This window comes from Passer domesticus, chromosome 8 (genome assembly GCF_036417665.1).
Source record: "Passer domesticus isolate bPasDom1 chromosome 8, bPasDom1.hap1, whole genome shotgun sequence".
NCBI lineage: Eukaryota > Metazoa > Chordata > Aves > Passeriformes > Passeridae > Passer > Passer domesticus.
Window position 1 is genome coordinate 45,533,647 of NC_087481.1, and position 23,955 is coordinate 45,557,601.

Below are 23,955 nucleotides of genomic sequence, written 5' to 3' on the forward strand. Positions count from 1 at the left end.
TTCTACAGCACCAACACAGCAGCTCCGATAGCAGACTATTAAAGAGGAGCGCTGCTCATGCACTTTTGTCGGCAAGTAAGTTACGCTTGGTGAAGACAGAATGACTGGAAAGCATTACACTTAAGAAAAAGCACAGATGTTTATAACTCCCGCTCATTTCTCAGGAAAAGGAAACCTATCAATCCAGGTGCAGGTACAGGACCCCGCGTATTTCAGGACTAACTGTAGCTGCATGGAAGTGAATTTCACTTGACAGGGCAACACTTAGCCATGGCCAAGGGAAGAGCATAACGTAATCGACTGAAACGGTACATCTATATATTTCTCCTTGCTGAACAAGGTGGGAGGAGGGATAAACATGTGCGAGGTCAGAATAAGGTTTGTCTCAGCAGGACTCCAGCGATGCTCTCGGCCACAGGAGAGGCAGACAAAGGGAGGAACCGCTCTGAGCACCCTCTCGTGGTTACTGAAATGCACGTCCCGGGCACGGACCTGGAAAGAAGCATTTGGTATCCAGACGGTAAGTTGGGTGTACTCACTGGGAATATTAAAGATCTGCAGCAACTGTACTTCATACATAGCAGGGGAACGATGGAATCTGCTAGGGAGAAAAGCTGAAAAGCCATACAAACTCCCTTCCACCAGGGAAAATTTTTACTTCCCACAGGCAGCCTTCTTGACTAAAGCTGGACTAGCTAAAAGCGTTTGTGCTTGCACGCAAGGGTCTCTTCTTTTAAACGAATACAGGCAAGATTAGATGCTGAAGTCTTCAAAGCACCCCCTCTTTCCACAGAGAGATAATTTTTTTTTTATTTTTTTTTTCCCAAGGTCAAACAATGACAGGGGAAGTACTGAGAAAAGAAGTCAGGAAACCCAAGCTTATAGCTCTTGTAACCTTGAAAATTTGTCTCTAACAGAAGATTCCTGCAAAGGGGCTCTGCCTTCCATAGCTCATTTTTCCTAAAATGGCTACTGCCTGTAATGAGATCCTTTTAAATCTGATTTGCATTTAAAACTTCAGCCTGTAATTAACAGAATATAACTCCATGGCAGGTTGTCTTAAAGACCACTACAAAATTATTACTATTTAACTCTCCCCATGAAGCCTCCTCCACCACTAAACACAACATGCTACAATGCATACGAAATCCCCAGACTGAAGCATTTGACAAGAGATGACATGCAGTATTTTGTGTACACAGCCCAGCAAAACACTGCTGGGAATGAGATATAATACATGGAGAAATGCACTCCCAGGGACTACCAATTGGGCAGAGCTACCTTTAGTACCGCCTCACTCATGGTGGAAATCAAACCCCTGCCAACTGGGGGAGGCTTTCTTTGATGCTGTTCTGCCCTGCACTAATTATAAAAGAGTACAGACACAGCCTTTTTTCCAAGTGTGTGGAGGTGGGGGTGGGGGAGAAGTGTGTGTCTATGTGAAGAGCACAACTATTTTTTATGCTTTCAAATTCTTAATCCTGTTTGGAGCTGTCAGTGGGGGTTAATGGAAGCCTTGGATAGGAGAATTCCAATCTGGTTGGCAGATGGATAGGTTGGTTATAGCTGCATAACTATGTCTTGCCTGCAGGCACAATTCAGAACACTGTTAAAGCAATATAAAGTCTCTGTCAAGCTGAACCATTTGGATCAGTAGCAAGGAGAAATAATAATAAAAAAGGAGTTCATTTCTGGGCCTTGCGTGTTTATGCTAGTATGCAGAAACTGATTAATTGTCATCGTGTGCTGGTCTGCTATACCTCGGATTTCTACTTCTGGAGTAGATTTTGCATGCTAATATAATCATTCTCCCTCTTGAGACATTAGCAAATAATCAAATGAAAAACAGGATCATAATTTACTGAGATTCGGGCAATTCTCTATGCAAATTTGACTTGTTATTGCTGCTGCCTCGTTAATCTGAATGCCTTTGACAAACTCCTTTGATTTATGAACTCATGACAACTCCAATGTGTATATATTTTGCTAGATTGACATTATCATTAAGAGTGGGTGGACTGAGCTCACATGAATGGCTGATTTTATTCGCTGGTGTCTGCTGCTCAACAGCTGAGCATCTCCTTCTCACAAAGCCCCTGAGCGCCAGGCTCTTCCCATCTACCCATCCATTCATCATCTCGATGTTAATTGGCCCAGGCTTTAAGCAAATTTTCAACACGATTTAAAGGCACGATGACACTGATTACTGACCCTCTGCCATACGGTGCCTATTGATTAACCTGACAGAGATGATGAGCTTGAGGGAAACTAGGTGTGTGTGGACCTCGGGGAGGGGAAAAAAAATAATATATTGTTTATGCAGGCAAAACACTTGTCTTTATCCCAAAGGCCAGAATTTGTGCTGCACTGGCCCTTAAAACACACTATTGCTTTAAACACCTGCATCCAATACAGAAAATGCTTGCTTGCTTGCTGTGGAAAAATGATTACAAATTTGATGTCATGTGCAGTCTGTATTTTAATCGAGTTCCCTGATAAATAGACCCCCTCAAGCCAATCAAGTCTCGCTCCAGCCATTGCGTGCGTATACATCAGTTCGAACAGAAGCCTGGGTGTGCAGAGTGTGCTTTTAGTGGTATCAGCACATCCAACTGCATGTAGGAAATCTACTTGGGTATTTTAGGTCTCTAAGCAAATAATGCAGTGGGAACACAGTGTGCAAACAGTTAGAGTAGAGTAAATGTTCCAAGGGCAAACTGGATGCCAGACATAGCTGTCTCAGTATTTCTGCTGCCACGTTAAAATAGATGCTTTAGCACACACCAGTGAAATAGTGCATTTTTCCTTTTCCAGTGCAAACTGTTGATATGACCTGACCCTCAAGCTCCTAAGTGCATTGAATGAACACAGCATTTTATCAGAAATTGAAAATAACTGACATCCTTTTTCATGTTCCTGGAAGTGTCCCTGTGCTGCACTTGGTCCTCCTCACCAAGGACAGAAGGGTACTCTCTCAGGCAAGAGGGAGCCACTGAATAAAGAGGTACATCAGCATTCTGTCTGCAGACTGGTGCTGCATGAAAGTAAAAGGAGGCAGAAGGCCTGTTTAACCCCTGCCCAGCCCTGGGTTAAGTCTGTCAATCAGAGAACACTGTACTCCTCTCCCAATTCAAGCCAGCAGCCTGCCAGAAGTCAGGATGTTCCTCTTGTTTAGGAGAGGGGAAATTGGGAGAATGAGGGTGTTGCTCCAAGATGCTGCAAAGTTAGTTGTCTTGCAGGAAACAGGACAAAGCATCATCAAGTAAAGGTATGGAGAAATTAGCTGTAATTGCCTAATGCTGATGTCAGCCAGAGAGGACTGAAAAGAGAGAGCTATGTGTGGAAATAAGTGCCAGTCTAAGACCAGAGGCACATAGAAGCCTTATGTTCCCTTTCCAATAACCTCTGTAAGTGATAGATGAGTCCAAGTCCATTGTTATCGTTAAGGGACTGTCAGCATCCTCATTTTATAAATGCTGTCTGTCAGTTTATAAATATCTCAGCCATTTCAAACAGTGCTAGGATGAATCCTGGCATAGCCAGTGTCAGCCTGAAGCAGTATTACTGTTAAAAAAAAAAGTGTCTAAGATACACTAAAAACATGTAAGGATAGCTTCCCTTTTTTCTCCTATCATGAGGTCCAAAACATTCAAATTCACACTTATTTGGCTAGTCACTACAATATATAAAACCAGTCCTCAGGATTGCAATGCTCTTTGAGAAGAACAAGTATGAAAGCTGCAAGTTTGAAGGCAATTCTCTGCTGCTCAGTAGATAAAACAAAAATGACAGCTATAACACACAGGGAGATCCAGAGCAATGAAAATGCAGAGATAAGTATCAGACCCCATTCCTCCTCGGCATTTGCTGCTCTGAACATTCACTGAGATTAGATCCTTTTAGAGAACACCATAAATTGCAACGTGTAGGCACAAGGGGGTGACTTCAGCCTGGAATGAAGGCACAGACAAGTTTCCCAGCTCTTACAAGTTTAAAGTTAAATGGTACTTTTGCAAGGGGTTTTGGCTGAGCATTAGAATGACAGGAGGGCAGAGAATCTGCAGCCTGCCTTGCGCTGATTGACAATGGAAAAAGAAAGGTAACAAACTAAAAAGGCCTTCCAGTTCAGTGTCTGCTCTACAGACTGGCATGCACACGTCTATTCTGTTTATTATCTCTATTATCTTGTTAGCTGCACAGAAGCATGGAGCTTTTTTCTTCTCCAACACATTTATAAATGCCCTGTGATGAAGACTTCACCCCCACCTGGAACATCTGCAAGTTGAAATTCATGCCCAAGCAGCTTAGGTACCTAATATAACGCAAATTCTTAAAACTGAAGCTCTGACAGCAGTGAAAATGGCAAGTACAACACCACACCTCTGACCAGACACATATATGCATGTTCATACGAGTCCTAATTTGGTCTGCCTCCATGTTAACACTGATGATGATAACTAAAGTTTCGACAACCAGGACTAGATTCTGGTTTTTACATCTGTAGAATGGATCCTTCATAGTTTTCTTAATTTTTCATTCAAATCAATAATTGGAAAAGTATAAATTTTCAAAGCAATGAGACTTGATAACAGAATGTCATAACATACAGAAAAGCTTCTTAGGATGTTCTTTAACTTAGTAATTACTTGTTGGCTATAAAGGGTAATTTAACGGCGTGGGAAATCCGCATAAATTCAGTTTAACATTAAAATACCAAAACCCAGCACAAATATCAAAGATCTGATGAACAGATGCATTTCAAACAGCAAAAATCTAGTTGTAGCTAACAAAAAATCACCCCACCCCACCCCCCCAAAATACAGATGCTAGGAAAAGTCATTTAGGGGAATTTTTAAAAGCTAGTTTCATTTCATCCACATTTTTCAAGCGAGAGAGGGAGCGAGAGACAGAGAGAGAGAGAGAGAAAGAGAGAACAGCTAATGAGAACAGGCTTTCCATGTTTCCCAGGAAGCAGCCCTGCTTAACAGTTCTGTTCTGTGAATTTAAGAGAGTCAGCAGTGGCAAATTTGTTTTTAATATTCAATCTTTCAAGCTTTGCAAGCTACTTGGCCAATGGCTCTTTCTATTCCAGTGTTTGTTGGTCCCTTATTTACACACACATTACATCCGGAGAGCCTTTGAATATAATTTCACGTGGATTAAGGGAAGAACATTTGCTTCTGCTAATCAGGACATCTGGTTGTTTTTGTAACTCACAGACATCTGCATTAGGCAGTTTGACTTCCCCATTCCTCATAACAAGGTTAGAGCTTAAGAAGCCTCAAGGACCTCTAGCTGAATTTTATTATTTGCATTTCTTCACAGCCAGGTCTGTTTTGGAATTTTCTTTCCTAAATAGCACAAATTGATCAGCACCTTCACAGGTATACACATGTTTTTATAGCTAGCACTTTCTATGCATGATTTTATAGCGTACATCTTGTACTCCAAAATTTTATGACGTTTAGAGCCATCTATATGTTTTTAAGGAACAGAAAGCACACATTCCCAAAAAAGCATGGCTGAAAACATCCAATTAACCTTACAATACACATAATATGGGTATACTTTCAAATATTCAAGCAGATCACCTATGTAAGACTGGTGTCAGGACTTGTTCTGAATCTTATCTCTGTGCCTTGGTTTGCCTCTTCCTACTGATTTACCCTTGTACATCTGCTCTTCACATTGAACAAAACAATATTCTTCCCTTTGTATTCTTCAGGGCAACATTAGTAATTTCTCCCATCTTTTAAATTCATGTTAAAATTCCTTTATAACAGTTTCAGCTGGGGTTAAATTTTTCTGCCAGACTGCTGAATTGTGCCACACATACTTCAGGAAGAAGGATTTTGCATGCAACAGAAGCCTTTTAGAAAAGAACTGAATCAATCCAGGCCTGGCTCTCACTTCTTTGTTGCTTTCATTTTGCTACATTCCTTCCACAAAAATTCATTTTCAACACTCATCCCAGAGTGTAAAAGTACTAAAGTTTGAAATTATACACTCTTATTCACAATTCACAGCACTCTTCCCTCCCATGCTTATGAATTGTAGGCTTTTATCAGTGATTTTTTATGCTAGAATAAGATGTTTTCTTGATTTCTTTCCCCTACATGTAGGGTGGAGGGGGGGGACAGCACAAAGCCAGCTTTTACAGGCTTGGAATATAAGCCAACATTCAAAATACATGTCAAAAACGTATTTCTAGTACTAACAAGAGTTAGCAAGAGCTAACGGATCCAGGGAGAGTTTTAAAAAACTTTTTATTTATTAAAATTCTCTAGACACAGCTTAACTTTCTTTGTACAATATTTATTACAGCTTCATCTGCATAGGAGCTGCAAGTGCTCTCAGAAATTGGTTGTAACAGTGTCTAGTTTTGCTGCAGATTTCATGTCCTTGATGCCCAAAAGATAGGCTGGAAGTGAACCCCCACAGCCCCATGTCTACAGAGCAGGTATTTGTTTATTGCAGTTGATGGTGAGGGGGATTTCTCCACCTAACTCACCCACCTTTGTGCAGTGCTGTGCTGTACTCACACAGTATCTACTGCCTCGTGTCACTGTGTCACTAGAACACCATCACACAGGTGCCAGAACTAACTTACATCCTACGAGCTCATGGTTATTAGACAGTCCTTCTGCACTGTGCCTGCGCCGCCCCAGCTCGGGGAGGTCGGGGGCCTTTGATGAAGGCTTCCAAAGTCTTCTTCATATCTGAACTTTTCAACTTTGTTTTTGGAGCAAGCACAGTTACAGTGTTTCTGGTCTGTCTGGTCCTAACTGGCCTAAATTCTTTGTTTTGTGGCTAACTGGCTTTGCACTTGCCAATTTTTCATTAGTACTACACTTACCTGTCTAAAGCTATCCACCCAGCAAGTATTTATCTTCTTTTTTGTCTATTCAGCATTAAGCAACTAGTTAACCATATGCTAGCCATTACATTGTATCAAAAGTTATATCAGGTTATATAGGTATAAAACTTATAATTCAGGTTATATGGGTATAAAAATATATGATTCAGATTATATAGGTAGCAGGTTATACAGATATATAAAAAGTCAAGATTTAGGTTATATTGATATCAGGTTATATAGATATATCAGGTTATATTGATATCTTGTAACTCAAGCTATATGAGCACCTTGTAACTTTGATCTAAGTTATACAGGCATCATCCTTCCTCAAGCACTATTTTCTAACTTTTAAAACTATTTCTCTTGAAGAACCAATGCCATCTCACTGGACTGACTATAAAACCCCTTCCCCTCTCATTCCTGGTCATCACCTACACTTATTATTATAATTTCCTTTTTCAAAACCTCTCATTCTGAGCTTTCCTGTCAAACAGACAAAATACCTCCAGTTGTCATGATATCCCCTCCTCAGAGCGTGTGGCATTCTCACTCTCAAACACCTAAATCAACCACCCCATCTTCATCTCACTGTACTGTTATATGCTTTACTTGCTGTTTTTTCCTTTCTATTTTTTATTGCAGGAAAGGCGAAAACGAGACATAAAACAAAGGTATGAACCACAAGTTGTCTGTCCAAAGTAAAAATGACAGCATAGGGGAACAAAACTTGTTAACTTTTTAGGCACAGTTTCTCCCCTAAAGCAGCTCACTTGTTAAGAAATGGCTATTCAGTGATCTCACTGCAGTGTCAGACTGATGGGAATTCACAGCACACTGTCTACACCACCAAATGTGGAGGTACTCAGCTTTCTCTTAGACACTGTGAGCCAGGTGACCCTGCAGCCAAAGCTACCTGGTTCTCAACCTGGAGCAGGTTAAAGTACCTATGGAGACACCATGGAGCAGCTTGGATGACACAGCTCCACCTCCCCAATGTGCCTCACAGTAGCAATTAGTCCATACAGTCAGGCTTCAGTGCTTTTTCCAGCTTCCAAAGCTATATTTATTACAAGAAGCATCAATCACACCACTGGACTATGAGGCAAATTTAGTTAGCTTCCAATACAGAGTGTGTTTACGTCCATACAGTGCTGTTGAAAAACCTCACGGCAGACATGAAAGAAAGGTGTGATTGTTCAATCACATTAAGCAAAAAAACCCAAAACTTTCTAATAAAAGAATCAAAAGTTACAGATTAGGCACTGCACATTATAATGTTTGGCCAGCAATCACTGCAGCCTTTGAACAGCTGCTACCCAAGAAATAAACCCCTGGGTTCTCCTGACTTGGCTAGAGCAAATTTAAGTGTGGCAACACAACAGCCCCCCCTGCAACATTTTAATTTAACAGCTCGCTACTAGATTCTACCACTATAAAATAATTCCAACTCTACAACACCATTTTCTTTAACTAGAAAAGGAGTTACAAAGTATTATTTTAAATTTCATTGCGCCGGGTAAGAAAAAAGAGTTGGACATGCTTTGGAGACCATTGAATAGGGTGAGTAGCCAAGCAACCAAAGGAAGAAAGATAAAGACGTACATAGGTTCTCACCTTCAGATACCTTGGGGCTGGCAAACACTTTGTTCCTATAGGAAATGTACAGCTCTAGACCACTGCCTACTCGAGATCCCGTAGCTGCAGCTTTTTTGCTACAACATGAATGGCTTATTAAACCTACAGCATATCTGTTTTATTTAACTTCTTGGTGGAAAGGGGCCAGAAAAACAAAATGTACTTAAATGCTGATTTTTTTTTTTCCAGGCTGAATGCCTTTCATCCAGTAAGACATTCAAAGCAGTGACCCAGCAAATGGATTGAAAAAGCAATCTTCCGTCTCAGTGCCACATTATCATTCCTATTCAGTATTCTCGGTGAGATATCTCAATCAGCTGGATGTGTGTGTAAGTGACAGCGCAGCCCATTGCTGGGTTAATTAAACATTTGACTTTAACACCCTCCCCATCATTAAGCAAATAAAAACAGATAATTCAAACTGCACTTCATCCACGGGGTACACAACATACATGTCAAAATTAAGAGAGTCCAAGGCCCTCGGGGAGTTCTACTCGGGGAGGTAATCAGTTTAAATCTTATCTGGTTTATCAATTATTCTATTGATTAAAGCAGGGTGATTATACAAAACTCCCTCTTGCCACATGGGATACATGTAAGCAGAGCAGGACAACACACAGAGGCTCAAAAACGATTTAAAGAAAATACAGACAGATGAATAACAGTCTATTAGTACAAGCCAGCAATCCATAGCTGGAAAACCTGGTACTTCTTCAAAGCTAGCGAATTAAGTCCTTCCAAATTAGAGTACCAATGCTTTTAGCTCATCTGCTCTAAAATCACATCTGCATGTTGAAAGGACATTTCTTCATTTTAAACAGGTAATTTTTTTGCCTGAAATATGTTTTATTGATACAGTCCCAGAACATAACAAAGACACCAAACACCAGTAATTCCAGACTTTTAAAAGGCATCATACTTATCTCTCAGTGATTGAAAAAGTGGATGGAAAGGGCATTCTCTCTATTTTCACCGTCCCACATACATACATGGCAAAGCCAAAAGTAGAATGTTACATTTTAACAATTTAAGTGTGACTGATAACTCAGACAAAAAAAGAATGTGCTGTGGAGTTGTGGAGGTTTTTTGCTTTTGCAACCCTCCGAAGTGAGATATTAGCAGTTGTGGGAGCCGCCACTGCCATGTACTCCTCATTTTCAACAAGCCCTCACAGAAAATCCCACCACAGTGGTCCTTCTCTCAACTCTCTTGCACACAGACACACTACACAAAGCAATTCCAGTTACTTCTCCTTTTTTTTTCGTTTCCAGCTGAAGACCTTTTTCTCCTCATGTGTCTGTTTGTGTCCTGAGTTTATAATCATAGTCCCATCTCCACCATCTTTCAGTAATATTATGTTTCAAATTTCATCTTATCCTAAACTGGACTGTACAAGACCTTGTCCTACACACACAAAACAGGAACCTTTTAAAAAGCAAACACTACAGGCTACTGCAAACAACAAAGAATTTATTTCCAAAAGTTCCCTCAAAGCAATAATTAGTAGCAAAAGAAAGCTCAGCTTTAAACCAGGGCCTTTTTTTTTCCCTACAGTATCTCTCATGATCTGCTTCATAATGGTCATACTGGTAGCATCAATTAATCATCTAATCACATCTCAGCTCTTAACCAGCACACAGGGTATGAACCACAGCAGTGAAAACACAAACAAGCCAGAGAGCCCCACCACCTCACCAGCCAGTGCTGTTGGAGTTGCAGTCACAGGAATTTTAAGCAACAAGGACAGCTAAAAAGCAGGCCTGAGGTGTGTTCTTGCCCTTCACCTTCAGGAGGGGATTATGTGCCGCTCCACACTGGCATTGTGTGTGCATCCAACCATACTTCAGCCTCCTCTTTGTGGATCTCTTTTCTTCTTTGGAAGCAAACTAGAAGCCTGCATTAGCATGCTGTATTTTGCTTTCACCACTAGAAATACTGAGGGTGCTATTTGTAATTGTATTCTTTTAAGAGGTTTGTTCTCTGCAGCTGTTTTCTGCTTGCAGTGTATTTTGTGTAATCAGCACATCATCATAAATACATTGGCTGTTCCCCCGAGGGAAGCTGTCACTGTTTAATTTACAGAACAACCTGGCCAATGTGAATTCTAACACTACAGCACTATGGCAAGAAGTTACCACACTCGGAAAAACAGGTTTCTATGAATTTTTATATCAAGAGCTGGTCCCAGGACAATTTAGTTTCTAGAAATAGATTGATTTTAAAAGCACTTTATACACTGGATGGAATAGATTCTTTCCCATTTACAGCCTCTTAAGGCAGCACCCAATTCTCTCTCACATTATTTTAAAGGTGACAATCTCACCACGACCATCTTCACTTCTCACTTTTACCAAAAGAAGGAACTGGATATGTGTGTTATCCTACATACCAATTTTGTGTGTGTTTGGGTTTTTTTAATGAACAACCACCACAACATCAACATGTTCAGTTTGTCTTCATTTGCACAAGGGAAAGTACTGTGATGCAAGGTCAAATGTTATTACCTACATCAAAGGGTTGCTGCACAGTTTATTACTCTGAAGATGTGATAGAAGAGCAAGGTATATTCCTGAAAGAGTAGAAGTGCATGCAGCTTTATTGGCTGAATGAAGAGTTGCTTCCTTTGTTCACTGGATATATGGTTATATTTTAAGAGAATAAATCACAAGGATTTTTTGTAGAAGGTAGGCAAAAAGATGGTTGACCTTGCTATATACAGACAATTTAGAAAATTCCACAATGGTACAAAATTATATTGGTAGTCACTTAAGAATTAGACATGAGCCCTAAATAAATATTTGGGTATGATCAATGAGTTACGTGGATATTTCATTCACAATGGCTACTAGAAGCAGTCTACCTGACTATTTAGAAAGCGAGCCAAGAAGACTGACAACCTGATTTTTTTTTTATACTTATACACACACATACACATATATTTAAATACAGAAATATATAAATAAAATGCTAGAGAGAAACAACTATAAACATAAATAAAATCTGAAAACCAGAATTTGTGAAGTATAAGCTTCTTTGGGAATTCTCCTCAAAAAGCAACAAAAACCTGTTTAATCTATTCAACAAAAAATCTGCATTTTGGGGGGCAGCTGGTTGTTAAATAACTTTAGCAGCAATTTTGCCAATTCTTAATGGTAATTAGAAGCCCTGTTTAACATCACCAGACACAGGGCAAGTACATAAACATCATAAAAAAGAATCATGCATATCACAGAGTATTGGTTATGTATTTTCACAAGGAGAGTTTAATTTTACTTAGTTTGCAGAGTATTCTAGCAAATTATTTTTATTTCAAATCTAACAAAATGTAAGAAACCATTAAAGCAAAACAAATACCATCTTGTCTCTGATATGGTTTATGTTTATGGGAATGACCTACCAAACACATATAAAACTGAGTGAAAATAGCTGAGATTTTATGGAAAAGTGAGTCATCTGGTTATCCGTAGAGGAAAGGATACAGGAAAGAGAATATCTGAGTATTTTTACACGCTACGTAAGTAATAGCCAACAGAAAGCAGAGGAAATAAGAAGAAATCTACCTGACACAGTGTAGCCAAGTACTTCTTCAAGCTATGAATTTTAAGATTTAGCAAGTGCATTTCTACTGACAGTGTTTGGGTTGATTCCCTGAAATTTTGCATGTGTTCACCTTATTTCAAAGAAGAAATATTTCATTTTCTTCTCCTTAGACAGAATTATTCAGAACTATCCCCGCATATTTCCTAAGAGTGACTGAATTCTAACATTGCTTAAATTTGGATGCGAGTAAGAAAGTATTTTATGACTTCTCCAAATTTGTTGTAAAATTCCGTATCTGCATTTTTAATTTGAAATTATTGGTGTTATCTCTTTGCCAGTTGCCCACAAATAGGTACAGCTTGATCTTGTGCCACCGGCTCCCTCTGAAGTCCGTGCAGCCATCAAATCCAAAGTGATAATGGGGCGACTTACAGGGACGAGGCTGGATCTAAGCGCACTGGGCCATCTATGACTGGTGCGGGGGGCTCGGAGCGGGTACCCTCAGAGCCTCTTTCTCCGCAGAAAGGGACAAAGATGCGGGCTTTGGAGCAGCACGGAAAGCGGCTGAAATGCTGCTGAAGCAGCGAGCCCGCGGCTGCAGTTCCGGGCGCGGCCGGGGGAGCGCAGCACAGCCCGCGCCACGGCCCGGACCCGCCCCGCGCCGCCGCCTTCTAATTCAATTAGCGCAGCCTGCAACTCCAGAAAAGAGTAATTCAATTAGTGCATTGTGCGGCTCCACAATACCTCCAAGCAGATGTTGGCAATCCTGAGGAACCGGAGCTAGCTTTAGAGATACCTGTATGCCTCCAACGCGGCGCTGCATATGCCGTTTGTCACTACGGCTTTACACACCTTCCTGACTCCTAACGAGGGAGGAAGGAAAACTCGCATGAGTTTGGTTTCATTTTTAAACCCAACAGTCAAACTGGTGCTGGTGTGCTAGAAACCCTGTCCTCACCTCAGCGGGAAAAGCACATTAGCAGTAACCGGACCATCACCACCGAGGCTGAAGGAGGGGGAGGCCTTGGAGCTACGATGCAGTTTAAATTAATCATTGTGCTGGACACACTGAGGTGGTATTTCTCAGTGAGAGACACTGTCACTTCTTGATACTCAGATGAAAGAGCTAATAAAAGCACCTGGAACTTCTGAGGATCAATATGAGTGCAGAACAAATGACAATTTCTGTTACTAAATGTAATTACTCAATGTAATTAGAAATTAGTGATGTGCTACAAAAAACAACTAAATCCATCCCACTGATCCACAAAGAAGGATTTCTTACTAGTCCCCTTCATTTCTCTGCCATCTGAAAGGAGGAAAATATCTCCTGCTGTTGCTACTACCCCAGAGCTAAGATCTTGCAGCACACCCTGGGCAACTCCCTGAGCTTGCTGGGCTCCCCAGCATCACCCAGCCTCTGCACAGGTGACACCACCAGCCAGACTACATCACCAGATATGAAGAGGGATAAATCCTGAATATGTTTAAGAAAGCTCTTCTGTAGTCACTGGGCACTTTATTTAAAGAAATCTAGAGCCAGGCTAACCATCATGGTCTTCCTACAGTGAAGCTCCCAAAAGTCTGAGCTACAAATGGGGCTGGAGTCAAACACAAAAATGCAATTTGGCTTCATTTCTGCTCCTTTTTTTATCATCTCTCATGCCTTTATAATTGCTCCTGCCAGGTGGTAAAATGAGAAAAAACAGAAAAGACTGCTGCTGAACACCTCCAACAAGAAACTTTGCTGAAAAAACCAGGTGTCACATTGTGGCAGTTCAATATTTCATAGCCAATACAAGGAATGTGCAACAGCACTGCAACTTTAAATCTTTGCCTCCTGTGTCAGTCTATCTCCTCTCATTGTAATGCCAAAGGGAACAGCAATCAGAGTGGAGATGTTCAACGTGATAGAGGTCAGGACACCAGTGGATCAACGTAGCAGAAACACGACCTTGTTTATTTTTTTCCCCAGTATTATTGTTTACAGGGTGCTTTGCTCATGTACCTTGTGGTTCTTAGCTAAAAGATGAAATTACAGCCCAGGATGAAGCGCTCAGGCACACATCCAATTTGTGTTTCCATCTCAGAAAACAAAAAGCTTCTGAGGCCCTCGGGCTGCCATTCAAACTTGGAGAGGCTGACATTTTTAACAGCATGAACCAGAGACTGGCAGAGGAATGATCTAATGCATTTCTGACTTGTCAATCAAAGATCTCACCTCTGCTGTCTTGTAAACAGTTGGGGGCCACCTAACTACATTCACAAGCAGGGCAGAGCCTGCTGCCAGCCAGGGGGGTGCTGCAGCCACATGCTCTGGCTATTAGTCACCAAAATTAGGATTCTGCTTCAGAGGTGCACTGTAAACAGCCCCCGGGCAGGCTTCACACAGCCACTGGCAGAGCGAGAGGGGTGAATACAAAGCAGCCTTACTGTCTCCATGCTGATGGAGGCTGTGACTGGACACCCCATATCTTTCCCAATTAGAGACAGAACTAGGCACACCAGCAAACACTGACTCCAAAGCCAAACAATTTCCTTCAAATGTATTTCTCACAAACACATTTCTGAGCATGCAGTTTGCCCACCCCAAGACTCTAGCTCTAACCTCCTGTATAACCAGAAATGATGTACTACTGCTCACATTTACACTGTATTTCCAGCAATAAAACGTCAACTTCTAACACAAAAGTGCATGAACAGGCTGAAGGAAATTTAGAGACACAACTGTTTCTACAAATACACTGACAATGCTTCTTTGACAAATATTCTGCTTTGTAACACAAAAAATATAAACATTAGGAAAAAATAATGTAAAAATAATTTGAAGAATAAGTTCATGCCTGTCTCACAGGGACAAGAAACTTCAATCACTGCATACCTTTAACATCTTTTGCATTTTTGCCTTTCTGCAAAAGTAATTTCAGTCCACAGAGGTCACATCCATATTGCACAGCCTCAAACCCTTTTGCTTCAATTTGCCTAGCACAGTACACTCACACCTTCCTCCCCAGGACAGAGCTGTTAGCCCAGACCGAGGAAGTCTCACACACATGCTCACTTCTGCAAAACCAAGCAGAAGCTCGTCCCCTTCACCTGACAAACCCTGAGGTGTAGTTCTTCATGGCCAAGATCTTCAGGTAAAACAAAATGCAGATTTCTGACATTCTACAGAGAGACACTTGTGTATTCAACAAGATGCTGCTACCACCACCATAAAAGTTAATCCCCCTCTTCGATTACTAGAGCCTGTTACAGAAATAAAAGTTTCAGATTTGGCAAAATAAAGCTGAGAAGACAACTCTCTTCTTTTCCACCCGTGTCTCAGCTCCAGACAAAGCTAGTAAAAGCCTGACTCATGTCCCAGGAAGTTTACAATCTAAACAGGAGCTGGTATTTGTGTTGGCTGTGAATTAGGTAAAAAGTAAGAGGAGGACTGCCCTCTGAGATTACGGTGATACATAATGTCTTTGGCAAGAGTTTCAAATTCCTCTTCAAGCCTCCTCATTTAAACAACAGCCTACAGAAATTAATTCAAGAAAATATGTCGGTCTTCTGCAAACCTGGAAGGATTAATACAATCATTCCCTTGGCATACTTAATGGGTGTAATTGTAAATTTGAATTTTCAAAGAGCTTCAATTATGAAAAGCAACATAAATATAGCCTTGTGAGCATGCATGGAAAAATACTTTAACAGGGAAAGTAATTATCTTCACATGGAAAATGTCATGAAAACAGACACCTGTTGGCACATCTGGAAACTTCCAAAGCATAAATTTCTAGGAAAAAAGAGTATATTCTGCATAATTTATTTTTTATTATTAGGATAATCTACATGCAACCTAATTTTCAGTTGCTTTGTAGATTAACAGTACCATAAAATCTGGCATCTGAGACACTGAAAATGGAATAGCTGGCCTTTTTCTCCTGTTAAAATACCCTCTTTGACTTGACCACTTCCGGTGCCTTACAGGAGTTCATGTTCCAATTTGCTGCCATCTTCTATCACAACTGCTATGGAATTGTTACACAGTAGGCTATCAGTTGCAAAAATAAGAGATAAAAGATCTTTGAGACAAAAGATTTTTAAAAACTGTTTCTAGCTCCTTATTCCCCTACTCATGGGTTTAGTCTGAAAGCCTTTCCCACTGCAGGATGATTGCCTAAAAACAGGGCTGAGGAACCAGAAGATCCTGTTTCCACCTGTCTCCAATAATAAAAACACAAAGAAGAAAAATGAATTTACTTGACATATTAACAGAATAATCTCTAAATCAACTACCTGCCAATGCTTCCCATGAGGAGTCAGCAAGACTTTAACTGAGCTATTCAAAAAGAGCATCTTTCCACATATCTGTCTCAGCATCTGAAGGCAGGCATGTAAATAACTAGACAAATTCAGCAGTGACTAAGTAGCCTTCCAGATGGCATCTTCTCTTTTGCCACAAGCAAAGAACATTGATATGCTTCTCCAGTTACTTCAAGCTTGCTACGGAATAAAGAAAGTAACTTAATATGAGAAAATTCACTGGGCTACAAGAAAGCCTTTAATGCTTTCCTGAAGATTTGATACAAAAAAAAAAAAAAGCATTAAAGAAGGATGAAATACTGCAACATCACTGCTTCAAGCAGGTTCCAAACCACTCCATTCTGCACTGGAAAATGCAGAAGCCATGCCTCAGAGGGGAGTTTTCTTCAAACCATGAAAGCTAATGAGGATCAATCAGAGCCCATTGAAAAAATGGACTGAAATGTGGATGACTCAGTGCTGCAGAAGCTGTTGCTGGCAATGTGGTTTCTCCCTCAACTGGCAGTAAATGTGTTCCTCAACACAGCAGAGTTCAGTGAAGAGTACCAGTTTACCATTTCAGATGGCAAGTAGGACATACCTCCCCAATTCCCATACTCACTAAATATACATAGAAATGTCTCTCAAAATCTGCAGAAATGCGAATGTCAGTCCTACCAGTATCCCAACAGAACAATTGGTTGTGCAGCTGACTCATTTGACCCCAAATATCAATGCACTGCATTAGCAGAACAGTGGTTGTTCATATCTACCATTAGTAAGGACACCTTCTTAAGCTGCAATAAATTAATTCTCTTTCCCTTTTTAATATATGCCTATTTTAAGTAATCAAAAATAATTCAAGTAGAAAGGAACAAGTCTTAATTTGAGTCTATAAATTACTTTCCTTATACTGCTAAGCTTAAGGAGATTTGAGATACATTCAACAGCCAAAAACTCGGAAATTAAGCCCATATGATTCAGTCAAATTATGCAAATCAGGATTAGGAGTTTAAACTCTGCCTGTTGTCTCTAGAGTCCTCTTAGACTAACAAAAAGTCGTGTTTCCCCCTCCCCCACAGAAAGCTCCACTAAATGCTTGGTTCAGCAAAGGAGGCCTGGCAGGACACCTTCCAGAGTCCATCAGTGCTACTGCTGTGTCAGCAAAAAGAATTGCACCAAAACGATGCAAGACACTTAAGCCTCCTCTGGGACTAAGAGGATTATTTCCACAGCACTGTCCTAACTCTGGGAGCAAGAAGTAAAACTTAAAATAATCTTAGCATGCTTTCCTTTAGAGTCGCATAATTAACTTACCCCAAAACAAGTGAAAATTTCAGAAGAATTCTGGCCTATTCTTTCTGTCTGGTTTTGAAAGATGCTGGTAAATAAAACTCTCTGCCACAGGTTAGGCCAGCAGAAGCATAATCTAGCAGCATAAACCTCGAAGTAAATGTTCATGCTACAATAAGCTCAAATAAACATGCTCTCTGCAGAGATGCTCCTTAAGTTCCTCAGTCACTGCAGTTTATAAAACACCTCGGAGTTTCCAATGTGAATATAACATCTCTGGAGCCCAGTCTCTGCTGTTATGTCCACATGTCATCAAAAATGCCTGCAATGATCAGGAGAGCCTTGTCTAGGTTTCTGGATGCTCACCCAGCACCTGTCTTACTCTCTACCCATGGGAGAATGTCTGCATTTTTAAAAATTCACTGGTCACCCAAAGGGTCTGAACAAACTGATTTGGCAAAAAACTGACTCATGACAGAGAAAAGCCTGAATCTAACAAATTCAGAGATCAAAGGGAAAAAAAAAAGGTTTCCTTTATTTGCCTTTTGACTGACAGCTTATTTGGACAATAATTTTCTGTAGTCAAAATGTCCAGACTCCTATTAACAAAGCTGAGGTAAAGAATTTCTGGCATCAATTATCATCATGGCAATGAACTCACCCTCTCAGTCCTTTAAGTGGCACACAGAAAATTTAGATAGGAGGGGAACAGCAAATAGCCAGAATAGCCAGATTGGAGACGGTGTGATGGATGCTGTTTGCCAGATATAATTAAGTGGTATCTTTTTGGCACAATTTAAAACCAATGAAAAAGATGATGGTATCAAGCCAACTTAGATAAAATAATTATATCAAGGTAAATGGAAATGTCTCAGCTGCCCTGAATCTACAGAAGATGGGTTAAAATACCAGAGATCAGAATGACAGAGGAGAGGCATAGAGTATGAACCAGAATAAACAGAGGTCAAGCAGGCAAGTAAAGGAGATGCACACGCACACAGATGGAGAGAAAAGGAGTGGGGAGAGACAGAAAGTACCTGGAAAGCTGGGAGTGCGCCAGTCCCTGGGTTATACAGGCATCGCAGCGAGGGCATGCTGTCCGCCAGGCTGGAGCAGCCCAGCCACAGAGATCTGGGCATAGAGCACTGCAGAGAAAGGACAACTATGAGATGGGGCTGTATGAGACAGGATGGCACAGATTACAGGAACTTTTAAGGCTTAGCCAAATGGCATCAACACAACTGCCCTTTAAGAGAGCACTAACTGCATCTTTTCCTTGAGAGAAGCTTTACAGATGGCATAGTAGCAAAAAAAAAAAGGCACTATGGATCAAGAAAGTAAATTTTGATTAATATTGCACAACAACGTGTTGAGTTTTCCCAGTAATAGAAAGTTTCTTTCCAATTAATCAGACCTCTTCTCTATCCACAGCAATGCTCCAGGCAGAACACAAGCAAGTAATATTGCAAGGAAAGCAGAAAAGTAAATGACAACTTTAAGTGTAATACTTGCAGGGAAAGAAAAGGTTTGTGTTTTGTCTGTAAATGGGATAAAAGGCAAAACCTATGATCCAAGGTGAACAGGAAGTTTGTGACACTTTATAAGAGTTGCATGGTTCTGCTTGCCTTATTTGTTAAATTAAATATAATTTTTATAATAAATTGATTCAGTTCCTACAAACAGAAATACAAAAAAGGAGCCAAAGCAGCCAATCAAGGAAAATACTAGCCATTTTGATAGTTAAAGCCATTACCCCTTGAAATAGAGAGCTGCTTATTCATTTTACACCACTACTATTAAATTTAGGGATGCATTATGATTGCAATTGCTTTTACCAGACACAGAGTTTTTGATGCCATAAGCACTACTGCATTTGTCTAATTACTGGCAAGGCAGGAAAAAACAAATGCATTTTAAATTGGCAGATAGCCATGAAAACTGAAGGATGTGATAGATTAGCTGCTAGAGATTTTAAATCCTCATACTCTTCTTTTTTGCAATCCTGTCCCTGCTTTTTTTTTTAATAGAGGGGGAGGGGATGGGAGAAATTTGAGTGGAAAGGGCAGCTGGAATGGGTATGAAATGACAGCTGCCTTCTGAGCCTCTGTTTCTTCCTGCTCTTGAGAGGGCTACAAAACCTTGCGCAATCGTGCACTAAATGAGTATGTAAGAGCAACATAACCCATCTCTGAATGGGCAGAAAGGTGATCACCAACATCCATAATCTGGTCCTGTGCAGACAGACACAGAGATTAACCTTGTCTGTCACCACATTCTTCCCTGTACTTTGTTGCAATTTACACTGCTGTTCCAGAAATAGTATTTAAAGACTGCTGGGGAATATAACCTATAGAAACACGCTCAACAGAAATTTATGATACCTTAAAATACATTCCTCACTGCATTTTCATTAAAAAAAAACCAAACAACTCTTCCCTTTACAAAGATATTGAAACTCAAGAATTTGAGTACATCATAGTACTACATATCACATGACCTTGCTACTTGTATGTAATGCCCCTCCTGAAGCCAAAAAAATTACAGCCATAGTATTGTAACAAGCTACAAAAGTGAGCCATACTTCCTTGTCCACCATTCTAACCTCCCAAACACTCCCACATATAAAAACCTTCCAAATGCCAGCAATCTTTTCTTTGCAATGTAATATGTATCACTACAGCTACTGAGAGCTGTTGCGACAATAACTTTTTTTTAAAAAAAATACATTAAGTGGACATCCATGGTTAAGCATTTCACCAATTTTATTTATTTAAATCAAAGTTGCTTATTATTCTCCAAGAACGTCACAGTAACAGGAGATTCACTACATGGTGGCTCTGATGATGCAGAGCAAATTCACTAGGTGAGGATCAGCAGCTTATCATTATCTATCCCAGGATTCATAACATAATACAAAGTAAATATGGGATGATTTTTTTTTCATACAGAGTTATCCAAGACTTGCAGCTACCATTTATTCCATATTCTCAAGCTTTCCCATCCCTTGGGCTGCCTCAAGTTTTCGTACTGTGACAATGAACTCAAAGAACTGGTTGCCATTAAAACTGACTGACAATATAAAAAAAGAAGTTACTTTAAATATTTGTGCTGACTGAAGCATGAAAAGGTACAGAGGCAGGAAAAATGAGGAGCACTCTGTCAGTGGAAAGGCAAGCTTAAGTTGACTCAAGGTTTACGTGAGATTACAGCTCAAGTCAGTCATTACAATCTGCAGGCAGGGCACTCTATTGTGCCAGGGAACTTACAGGGCAATGAAATGTCTTCCTCTAAAATTGCCACAATAACAAAGGAAAACACTGAAGGGCTATTCTGCAGAGCTCTGTCCAACAGAGGATATCATTCCTCACCCATGCACTCCTGCCACTTAGTATTGTTCCGGAGTTAGGACATAAAAAACTACCAATACCTTAGATGACTTCTGAATTTGTTTCAGTATATAACAAAATCTAGTGGTACAGTTTGTTACTATCTTAAAAATATAAGCGTGAAGCTGCACAGTGTGGAAGGAAATGTCATTCCCATTCTTGCCTTTTACCTACTGAAGGAAGCAGAGACGCTAAATTACTGCTGGTGACTGAAAGAGGCTTACTCACAAGCCTGAACAAAAGGCCCCAGGTGCTTCAATGGAAACAGCTTGTGTGTAAATCAGATGAGTGACCCACCAGAACAACTTCATTTAGAGCCTGATCTCTGAAGAATCTCAACAGCCTCTATCCCCATGCACTGAGCAAGCCACGTGTCAAACACTCACTTTTGTACTGTCAGCTCCACAAACAAGGGACTGGCCTCAATGTTCATGACTTGAAAGCTGACTGAAAAAATCCTCTCCTGAACTCAAGTCAATCTACATCGATTCATCAAAACAAAGATACAGAAGCACAGTGCTTGGACTAGAGCCAAATGGGAATGCTGGTACTGCTTGCTAAGTACTGGGCCAGGATGCAGCAATCTCTTTGCTTTCCTAACTCCCAACTGCATTCATACTTCATATGTCTGCACAACTTTCAGACCCAGAGACGCAAAGCTTTTTATTTAGAAAAGCTAAGCATCTTTAATACACATTGAGTGGCATAAAATAGGGAATTATTTGATGAAAAACCCAATTTCTTTTTCCAATTGATTTTAAAATCCCACTCCCTGAACTCTGAAATGTATTTTCCCACTAAATAAACACAGGGAGCACAGTTTGAAACAGCATCCTCCTTGTGACAGAGGCTGGTTCCAGCTGCTCCACTGGTGATTAAAACAGGTTTGCCTTACTTTGAATTAAAATAGGCTAGAAGCATTGACAGCCTCTGCCTGAGCTGAGTGGACAGTAACCATTAGCTGAAGGGAAGATGTATTTTAACCTATTCAATTATTCTTGTAATTATATTGCAAGAACATTTTTTGACTACATCAGATGTTCTGCCTCTAATAGTCTACCCTCTCTTCCAATTATCTGATGTCCTAAAGACAAATTTCAATACACACTCAATGGCTAAATTTTTGCCAGTGCTAAAAATGGGTTATTTACTTTATTTGCTACTGCATTACAAGATTATACATTACCATTTCAGACTGGGTTTTTCTTATCAAATTTGTTCTCTTCTAGTCCTTCAGCAAATACAATATACTAGGGGTAACTAACACAGTTTTAGTAAATTGTGTTACGGGTCAGAAATATATCACCTTGTCCTGTAAAACTAAGTGGCTCTACACAGGGAAAAATAAAGTTCTTGAACTACTACAGTGCACAGGTATGAAAGCATAAACTGCCTATGCTGAGCTCACTGTAAAGCAAGAATGACCAAAAGAAAATCAAACAATAGTTGAAGCATATTTTCTTCACAGAAACTTCAGAGAAATTAATTAGACAGTAGTACAGAATTACTGTCTCAAACTGTGGCACATTTTAAAACAGTGAGGCATTACCTACTACCCCTGTATGCACCCTGTACTGAACTTTGTGATAACCTGTGCATTTAAAACACCTTTGATTTACAGGCAGCCTAACATACATTTGTACATCTTCACAAGTTAGTGACAAAGCCAAAGAGGAAACCAAATTTTCTCCCCAAGGGCTGGTGTTTGGTGTGCTGTACATAAGATTAATTTCAGATGCTAACCACATCTATTGCAGTCTTTCCCTAGTTCAGAATTGTTTCCCTTCTAGTACAGAATTCAGCATCTTATACAGGTGAACCGTAAAGATAAACCAGTAACAATTTCTAACTCTTACAAAAACCAAGACATGAGGGGAAAAGAGGCCACTGAAATTCTACCAGCCAAAGTGGAGCAGATAAAACACACAGGATGCTCTGAAGGGTATTAGAAGTATGTAAACCAGATGTGAGCCTGATATGAGGAGACAGATCACCACTTCAGAAAGCAAAATGGGATGGCTGGCAAGAACAATTCTCCCTGAAAGTCTCTTTCACACTACTGTTTCCTGCATGCTCTATAAAACTTAATTCTCAGGAAGCGTGCCTAAGGAATTTTAATCCTTTATCAAACACATGCTCAGATCTTACTGGGATTCCTAATATTCAGAATTATTTTTATCATACACCACAAAAAATGGGAGAACAAACCTCAATACCTTTCAATCTCACTCAGTTCCTCTTATACTTTTTTTGGCCACATACTTAACTAAGCCAATGCCAAAAATATAACATACATCACTTTCACATTGTGTTCAGTCTGCACTATTCTTGTCACCACAGAATGCAACACATTGCATGAAACATATCAGATAAGGCAGCTGCTATTTACATTACAAATGTTGGTCTCATGAAACTTAACAACAATTCCAGAAATTTACTTCTGGCTAAAAAATTATGTTGGATCCTTTTCCTGGTCCACTTTTCATTCTTTTAACATCTCACATACACATAAAAATGAAAAGGTATCTCTTATTTTTCCCTCTACTGTTCTGAGAGGTATTTTCTGATTAAATATATATAAGTATTAAAAAAAATACTCCCAGTGCATCCTCTATACTTTTGCAATTAAAAAACCTGCCATATATATTTCATTTTTTACCTTTGGTAGCTCTTCTTATCTGAAAAAAATAGTATATAACAGAACTTCTAAAGAGCTGTCAAAACAGAATGAGAATATTCTTTCATTATTTATTTCAGTTGATTTTGTGGGGCTTTTTTTTTTCTTTTCCCCCATCCCAAAAATGGATGCAAGGCATTCTAAATACATAATTACATGAGAGAGCCACACAGCTTTCAGAGAAGCCATTCAAGTGAATTGTGTAAATAATATGCCTTTAAAAACCCTAACATATGAATACAGATTTACCAGTTATGAAGTAGTTATATACCTGA

The 23,955-nt window shown here is 39.9% G+C and overlaps 1 protein-coding gene across 11 annotated transcripts in view; it reads right to left on the minus strand.

The window, feature by feature from the left end:
• The window catches only part of BTRC (beta-transducin repeat containing E3 ubiquitin protein ligase), a 114,814-nt gene that overhangs the window by 68,786 nt on the left and 22,073 nt on the right, over positions 1–23,955 (minus strand). For 7 of the 11 annotated variants that reach the window (XM_064431119.1, XM_064431116.1, XM_064431115.1 and 4 more), the window contains one exon: positions 18,655–18,762. The exons of the other annotated variants lie outside the window; for them this stretch is intronic. In XM_064431119.1, coding sequence (XP_064287189.1) covers positions 18,655–18,762 — 108 coding nt within the window. The remainder of the gene's footprint in view (positions 1–18,654; positions 18,763–23,955) is intronic. 11 annotated transcript variants of the gene reach the window in all.